This window comes from Lipotes vexillifer, unplaced genomic scaffold (assembly GCF_000442215.2).
Source record: "Lipotes vexillifer unplaced genomic scaffold, Lipotes_vexillifer_v1.1 scaffold1429, whole genome shotgun sequence".
Lineage (NCBI taxonomy): Eukaryota > Metazoa > Chordata > Mammalia > Artiodactyla > Lipotidae > Lipotes > Lipotes vexillifer.
The window spans coordinates 60,820-70,090 of NW_006787152.1; the positions used below are offsets into that span (position 1 = coordinate 60,820).

Below are 9,271 nucleotides of genomic sequence, written 5' to 3' on the forward strand. Positions count from 1 at the left end.
GAGGCCGGGCGCGGCGGCCTTCCCCAGTGCGCCCCCCGAGCCAGCGCCCGCGGCCGCCTCCCGCGTCCGCCTCGCTCTTCCCGGCGGCTCGAGCCGCCAGCTCCCGCCGCACCCCCGGCCCACCTAGTGGCCCCGGCCCTGGCCGCGGCCCCCGCGGCGGTTCCCCGAGCTCATCCCGGACGCGCGCCCGGGCGGCGGAGGCTCGGCGGCCACCGCTGCCTCGGGGGAGCGAGGGCGGGAGGGTGTGTGTGTGCGCGTGTGAGCTGGGGGTGCCGGCGGGGCTGCAGCGGAGGCACTTTGGAAGAATGACTCTGGAGTCCATCATGGCGTGCTGCCTGAGCGAGGAGGCTAAGGAAGCCCGGCGGATCAACGACGAGATTGAGCGGCAGCTCCGCAGGGACAAGCGGGACGCCCGCCGGGAGCTCAAGCTGCTGCTGCTCGGTGAGTACAGCCGGAGGCGGCCGCCGCGGGCCCTCCCGCCGGACCTGCGCCCCCTACCCACCACCCTCAGCCCCCCGGGACCGTGGCCCCGGCCCCCGGTCGCCCGCGGCTCGCCCCTGTCCTCCCCGGGCGCGTCCCCGGCCCCTACCCGCACCCTCTTGGGCCTCGGCCTCGGCTTGTGCCTTTCGGTATCCCTAAGGGCTGTGCACTCGGGGGTGCGCATTTGTCCGCGGTGCTTCTGCAATTTGCTCAATGACACATTGCTTCGGGGAGAGGCGCGGGGGTGGGAAGGTGGGCAGGGGGGTTGAACTTCCAGTGTCGTGGCCGCGGCGCCCCGTGGGGTGGTGGAGTGGGGAGCTGTGCGTATATGTGGCCCGAGGGTGGCGAGCGGAGCCACGTTGGGGGATGGCGTCCGGTGGGGTGGCCTGTGGTGCATCCATTATCAGTGCTTTCCGGGGTCGGGAGCGAGTGGTGGAACGGTGGGCTGACTCGCGACTGGATTCTCCGAGGAGCGATGAGGATGGAGCCGAATGGTTGGCTCTCCGAAGAAAGCGGGCTTGTGTATTCGCGGGGCGGGGAGGCAAGCCCAAATGTGTCACACGAGTGCTGTTCTCTAACCACCAGACCACCAAAAGGAGGGACCCAGAAGAGTTTCTTAATGGTGACAGGCGTGTTTCTCCACCATTCCTTCCAGATAAAGATGAGGGATACGGGAGGGTTGTGCTGTATGGTTGTTAACAGCGATGGGTATCTTTTGTTTAATGAGGCAACCCAGATGTAGGCCTGAATTCACAGTAGTTACCAGTACAGCCTCAATTACTCTCATGGAAGCAAATAGAAACCTTTTGTTTAAAGCGGACAGCATTTTAATATCTTTGGAATCTGGGCTAGAAGGAAAACGGGAAGTGAACAGCAAAAATTTCCCTTTAATCTCTACAAAATAACCCAACATTCTGCCTTAACATTAAGTTAGCAAGAAAATGCCATTTCTGAACTAGGAATTTTATTGATTATTATCTCTGAGAGAATGTTCAGAATCAACGTTCAGGCCAGCGCGACATAACTCTCAGCTATTGTGGTAGGAAGAACAAACAGCTTTGCAGTAACAGGCCTGAAAAATGTCTGCACTCGTGTTCTGGATATTTGCGTGTATGGTAAATAGACTTCTCACACATTTCTGGAAGAAAATATTGTCAATTCTGATTTGAGAAGCATGCATTTTCTTATCTTGAACTTTCCATCTCCTGGTTTGAGGAACCAGTTGCCTTTGGGACTGAACTGCTTATGTACTGGATCATTTACAAGAAGGAACAAAATACAGTGATTACAAATAGTTACAAATGGTTAACTCACATGCCCTGCTTAATGTCTTCATTTTGAAACCAGATTTGGTAAATGTGCACATGTTTATAAAGAACAGAAGGCAAACCCTGGATAAGAGGGGTGGACTTCAGGGAATGAAGCCAGGGAAGGGGAAAACTGCAATTGGAAAAGGAAGATCTTTTTATTTTTTATTCTCATTTTGAGCTACTTCTAATGGCTGAAAAGGTGTAGTTGAATGCTTTCTGAATTCTCAAGATTGAGAAGAAAATAGAGGGGGCAAGAGAAATGTATGGAGTTTAATGCATGATTAAGGGGAAAAGCGTGTGTTTTAGAGAGACTTAAGGATTTTTTTTTGTTTTCTTTTGCCCTGTGTGCAGTCTTTATTTGTTTCTGTTTAGCTGTGAATAGGGCATTTGAGGTCTCTCAGGCCAACCCCATTGCCTGAAATGTGGCAGCTCTGGGTTCCTAGCAGCTGTGAGTTAGAGCTCAGGGGATTTGTCTGTCTGAGGGCCTAGGTTTGAATGTCTAGGAGGAGGACTTTGGGAGAAATGCCCGTAGATGGACACTTAATTACAGACTGGACTTAAGTAACATATTGTGCTTTTTCAAACAAACAAACATATTTTGCTTTAAAAAATGAACTTGGAGATAATTTTATGAGGAAAAAAATTAAAACAGTTTACTGCTAAAATGGTGGTGTGGAGAACTTTTTTTCTCCCCTTCTTATTAGATTTTCGAGTAGGGTTAAATACAGCCCCACCCCAGCCCCCAAATATGGCCTATTAGAAGTGGTAGAAAAATATGACATCAGTTTAACATCTACATTTATTATCATTTTAAAACTATACAACTTTTTGTTAGAAACTCAATCCCTAGACATCATGTAAGATTTGCTACAGCTTCATGTTCTAGGTTATGTTGCTTTTGTAACATAACTACTGCAGTACCTACACTGTTTATATAGTCAGTGCTATATACTAAGTGTAGGTTTGTGTGTGTGCTTGTAATTTTTGAGTCCCGGAGAGAAGTGATGGTTGATTTGAACCAGGGAAGGTATTGGGGAGGGTTTCCTTCTGAGGAATGCCTGATGATGTGCTGCTTTGATGCTGCTTTGCACTCACTGTTCATTCATGTAAATGATGCCCATGAAAAGGTTTACCAGTATTTTTAACTTCTTTATTTAAATTGAGGAATCACCCTTATATTTAAATGAAATTCAGTGTAAAATTATTTTCAAAGTAAATTGTAGTTCAACGTGTGACACCATTTTAATGGATTTATATGGCAGGGGCCCCTTGCAAAATATAAAATTATTAGTTAATTTTATACTACGGAGAAATTAGAAAGAGAAAATAGTGGTTACCTGCCTAGATGAAAGTATGGCAGTAAAATTTGGGCTGCCTTGATACCTATCCAGCAATTATGCCGATATGTTCCAAATTCTACAGTACTTATACATTTTGATATTTATTGTTTTTAAAAAACGAACCCAGAAACCTACTACCATAAAATGGCATATTAAATTCTGAATTCTTGTTTATTCATTTTCTAAATTCATTTATATAGTGTTTATTTTCTTAGACACCTCAAAGAAAACTGTTTGTTTTCTACATAGATATGCAAAGAGAATATTTTAAGTTTTTATATACTTCCTAGATGTAATGCACATTGTTTCCTTTAATTAATACTTATGAATATTAACTAATTATTTGGTGGTACATAGGTCACACTATTTAATATAATGTGTCTTTAAGTCTGTATAAAACAAGTGGCCTTGAATGCCTGCTTCTGGTCAAGGATATTCATGTTGAAATTTTCAGTTTCTTGAAGACACATTTTTTCCCCCCATTAACCTGTTATTACTTTACATGTTTTAGAAATCTTTACTCTTCAGATCTTAGTCATCAGATAGAAAAATTTAGCAAACCTTTTTTTATTGATTGGATTCCACCTATTGAAGGGGCAAAGTTTAGGCCCGTTTTAGATGAAAGAATATATGTTCTTCCTCTTCTAATGAATTACATATGTGATTGGAGATTTTCTTTCTATTCTAGACTGAAACCTTAGGAGAGTAGGGACTGAGGACTGATTCTATATTGTTCACTATTAAATCCTAGCTTCTGGCACAATCTCTAATTCATAGAATGGTCTCAATAAGTATTTGTTGAGTAAGTAAACTTATTTGTAACCCTCCTAGTAGAAATTGGGACCATAAAACAATGAAGACATTATAGAGACATGGGGAAATGTAATGTTTTTATTCTGTGGCAGAGAAAATCATGATCTTTTTTAAAAAAATTATATGTAACTCTTTGAGCCAATTAAATACAAATGCATTCCAGGATAGGAAGTGTTAATGTAAGATGTTACATCACATATTGAACCATGTATTACAGTTCTGTGCTGGGTGCATTTGGGAATGATAACAGTCACACTTAAAATATGAAAGTTTACAGGAAAAAAAAAAGAAACCATACCATGTCTTGATTACTTTTTTTTGTATAGAAGCTAGTTTAACCCTCTCATCTTTTTGCCATATACTTTTCCCCATGATACACTCAACAGAGTGAATTTTTAAATTCTCTAGAGTACAGGTGGTGACCGAACAGATTTTTACAATTTACCTATATAATTACATGAGGAGAACTGCAGCGATTAAATTTTAAGAATTGCAGAAAGAACGTTTTTAATTTGAGCGATGTACATTTGTACTGAAAACTGAACAGTTACAGAGCAGAAGACACCTGGAAGGCTGGAAGTGCTCTGACAGAGTTAGACTGTGTGGAGAGCTCATGCATGCAGGTCTGGGTAAAAGCACCCACCCCATTACCCCTCTGTAGAGTTACTAGGGGAAGGATGAGGATGTTGATACCCGAATTAACCTAGAGGTTAGTGGCTCTCTAGGATGGCTACTCAGAGCTGCAGAATGAAAGCTTCCTTCTGTGCAGCCCTAATAACAGAAGCTCCCTGGAAATACCATAATACAGTGTTTATGAGGCTACTTTAAGACCAGCTGGTTTTCTTTTTGCTACTTTTTTAGCTTGCAAGTGTTGAATATGTTTCTAAATGTCAGGATTTGTTTGGATGCGTTTCCTTTTTTTCTTCATTTTATTTTTTTGGAAACAAAGTACTTATAGTTTGTATCTGAAGAGTGAAGTGGCAGCATCCCTCATAAAAAACAAAACTGTAGCTCTGACTATATAACAAGGCGTTCAGAGTAAGATTTTTGCATTGAACCACGTAGATTCATTGTCTAGATCTGCCATATAACTGTCAATCTCGTACTGGTACTTACGTATTGTTTCTTCTTATGGGAATTTTGGGCGCAAATTAAAACCCTACTGAACAGTGAAGTGATCCTCTATGTATCTGTTCACATATTTTTACGTAGGCTTAGGAAGGAGAACCAGAAGAATAATTTAGTGGCCATTTTGTTTATTACAGATAAATTTTATAGCCTCTTTTTCATTAAAAAAAAATCAAACAACCTAGCTGTATCTTATAAGAGATGGCTTATGTTCAATTTTCAGAGATGCCTATTAAATATAGTTATGATTTTTATTACAGATGAATTTTTAAGGACCTGAAACAGCTTCTGCAGTTGTGAGGCTGCGTGCTATGCTAAACTTAGCAGAAAAGAACACATTTTTCTTCATGATCCAGACAAACTTACACTTGAAAAGAAATGAACGAGATTTGCCAAGGATGATTTTGATTCCAGCATTCATATTAGTTTTTCTTTAAGGTTATTAGTTCTTTTGGTATTAATGGAACGGTGGATTGGGTGTTGTAGAGGGAAAATAGGGACCTCAGAGGGTACATCTTGCAAGAGAGAGAAGCCATTTTAAGAAGGTTAGGATTGCTTTCTCACTGAGAAGGTGGAAAGAATGTGTTTTCTCCAGACTCTCTCTTTTGGGTTGAGGGAAATACAGGTATTTGTAGCAGCAAATTTAAAGTCTAATTTTCTGGTTGAAGGGGAGGGTAGTGACTTTTTTTTTCAAAGGGAAACTTTTAAGCAATGTTAAGATCTCTGCAGAATTAATCCTAGGGAAGTGTGAAATAGCAGTAGAAGGTAAAATGTGTGATTGTTGGTAATTAAATCTGTGGCAATAACTGACTACAGTAAACAGTGAAATGTTTTCTCTTGTTCTGCCGAATGGAATAACATTAAAGAAAGAGCTATTCTCAGACCCAAATTCTATTTTGTGTGAACAGCTGTTACTAATAAAATTATAGGAAGTTGTTCAACAATCACCTATGATTTGTTATCTTACTGATATGTAAAAAACTTGTCTGATTTCTCATCTAACATGTAGTAAAAAGGAAAAAAAGGACCTAAACATGCTGTCGTAAATGAGTTCATAAATCCTAGGTGGTCATGAATCTGGCCTTTATTACAAACAAAATAAACATCCATATTGCAGTGTTGAGAACCAAAGACTGAATTTGCTAAGTAGCTTCTGGGGTTGACCTTTACACCTAGCCATAATTTCTGAAATCAGTGCAGAATATTTTGTTGAGAGCCTCATGTTTCAATTTTAAGAACAAAATTAGTATTATTTTAAAATAAAGTTATCAGGATATTTCAAATTCATTTATTCAGCAAACACTTGCCAGTTTTTGGAAAACAAATATTTCCTTTAAATTTTTTACCAGACATACCATAAGAAAGAACAGTTGTATATAGAATGCTGATCAAATGAACAAATATTAAGCACCTGCTCTGTGTAAAATAATGTACGTGAGACGCTCCCTGTTTCTTATTGCCAGCAGGAAAGACTGCAAGCACTTTTCACAGTTCTGGTTGTTTTACAGTTGATGCCCTCAGCCTGACATGTCCTTCTGAGTATTATCCTTCCTGGTTTTGGCTTTTCTATTGGCTCTTAATACAAAGAAAAAGACAAAATAATCTGAAGGCCATTCTAGAAGCTTTCCGGGGATTACACAACTGGGGAGAGCAGACGGTCTTGAGAACTTAAACTCCTGAGTGATATATATTATTTCCTTGGAGCAAGCGTATCGTTTTTTGCCTTTAACTATGAGAAACTGTTAATGACCATTTGCCCTATATTTCTAACTAAAGTGGAAGCTCCATGAGGGCAAAGATAGTGGCCGTTGTTTCTTTGTAGCTCAGCGAAGCACCTTGTCTTGCTCAGTTTCCAATCATTCTGCTGTAACTGGGGACTCAGGAACTGGGGACTTGTGGGTGTAGGAGGTGTCACGGGGGCAGGGTGGGCAGCTGGGTTCCCAGAAGAAAGAGCAGTTGAAGGGAGTGAATTTAAATGTCTTGCTTTCTTCTAATGGGTATCATTGATTTGTTCTCCATTTACCATGCCTCTTTGTCATTTTGTGGGCCACTTGGGGCACAGTTAAAGAAATTCTGTTTGAAAGGCGAGGTCGTCTTTGTCTCCATGCCTGCTTCTCATTCATTGTCTCAGGAGAATGATCCCGTTGAATGTTCTCATATTTGTTTCGGGTTAAAAAGCCAATAGCAGTTTATCCAGCAGTTTGAATGGAAAACTGTTACACAAGTCCTTTGAAATTTGAAAATTCTACACACCTTTATTACAGGATTAATCTTAGATTGTGAGCAGTTTGACTGCTTTGGAAGCAAATAGCTGTTTCAGGGAAGTGTGGGATGGATTGTGGTGCAGTCGGGAACCAGAATGTTAGTAATGCCACGGTAAAATCTGCAGTTTCACAGAAGGGAGCAATAATTGATCCACAAATTAAAGAAAAACAGCTAGAGTGAGACTTTTTGGCTCTATTACAGGAAGTGAATAGTGATGTTTAGAAACATGTTCATGAGTATTTCTGAGAGATGGCCTCATGTTTTTTCCCTTTGGAGAACTGAAATCATGAATTAATTGCCTCTTAACAGAATTTGCCCTCCCCCTCCTTTTTTTTTATCACCATCACTTAGTAAAAAAATTGAAGTAGAATTTTTCTTTTGCTTTTTTTACATTTTAAAAACTTTTTTTACCTTTTTCAGTTTTAGTGTTTGGTTTTTACATTTCCATTTGGGAAAGAGGCTGTGGGGTGACGGGTGGCGTTTTCCACGTATTTCCTGGTGACTGCAGCTGACCAGTGGTTTCTAGAGAGAAACGCTCCAGTGTCTCATCCACCCATTGTTCAGTCTTCCAGCTTTTTGCTGCAGGCCCCCCACCCCGCAAAAAAAGACCCTTCTGTGGAATCCTACCCACCGGTTTATTCTCTCTCACAGCTTCCTTAACCAAATGCTAGGAGGGGTTCCATAGATTCTCTGGTGTGTGCATTTCTTTAAGATTTAGGGAACTTCCAAGTTGGTGCTTCTTTCAAACATCATGTGGTGGTGAGCTGGTGAGAGGGGAAGTTGGGTGCTTGAATGCATTAAAAGAAAGACACTTGAGAATGTGCTTTGAGGAGGTGATTAACTTTCTATAGTAACACGCTGGTCTGCAAAACAAAATACATTGTAATCAAACAAAATGTAAAATTCTCCTTTTCCAGAGGATGGGGACTTGAGATTGGTGCATGGTTAGCAGCAGAAAGCTAGTGAGCCTGTGCTGGATAATCTATCACAGGACACTGGGTTTCAAAATAGGATGCAGTGCGTGTACTAGAAGGGGAGAAGGTGCTGTGGGCCTGTGTTGGGCAATAGCGCATCTTCCTCATTTGATGATTTGAACATCCTCACCTCACTTAACTTGAGAGCTTTAAAGCATCTCTTTCTAATTGTGTTTCTATCCCAGATAGTCAGGGAGGGTGGCATTAGCAGCAGCCTTTGCTTGCTTTATACCCAGTCAGTCTGAGAGGGTTCTTTGGTTAGCTTATTTTTTAAGGTAAAGACACAATGATACATTCTTGCCACGAGAATTGATATTTTAGGAACTGCACCTTTCAGAGCTCCTTCATTATATTACAGGTTCTTTCCGCAGATGGCAAATGCAATTTTCCTCTTGTCCTAAAGAGCTGACCCATTTCCTGGGACTTGTTCTAATAATACAGGATGACTTTAATTCTTGTTCCTGGTTTGCCCTTAAAAGAATGGCAGGCTACTTGTTAAGAGTTTAAGTCTCTTTTCTCTCTAAGTCTTGTGATATATTTTTGGAAATCAGTAAGCTCATGCAAAAACAACGGCACACTGGCTGTGTGAGAGTTTGAGCAGGCTGGGACATACTCCTGTGGCTCTGCATGTTGGTGTAGCTGTGAGTATCTTTTCTAAAGCCTGTAACGGAAAGGCAGTCGGGTACTCCTGCCCGGCCTCCTGCGACTAACCCACGGGTGTTTCGCTCCTTTGTTCCTTTACTATTTCTATAGAAACCCGTAGAATGAAGAGACTGGACCAAATCTAAAGGGCTGTCTGAACTTTGAAACTTCCTCTGTGACGTTGCCATCTCAGCCAGTTTCCAGCTGCTGTCAGCCCTGGACAAGGGGCCTGAGCCTCAGCCTCTCCAGGAGTGATGGGCTACGTTGGGGGGCTCGGCCAGGTCTGGTGGGCTCCTTCTGGCCGCCCTCCCTCTCCACT

General features: G+C 41.8%; 1 protein-coding gene across 1 annotated transcript in view; it reads left to right on the top strand.

The window, feature by feature from the left end:
* The first annotated feature begins 87 nt into the window (after nucleotides 1–87).
* The window catches only part of GNAQ (G protein subunit alpha q), a 292,811-nt gene continuing 283,627 nt past the window's right edge, over nucleotides 88–9,271 (top strand). The window contains exon 1 of the mRNA XM_007459886.1: nucleotides 88–441. Within this exon, the coding sequence (XP_007459948.1) occupies nucleotides 306–441 (136 nt within the window). The 5' untranslated portion in view covers nucleotides 88–305. The remainder of the gene's footprint in view (nucleotides 442–9,271) is intronic.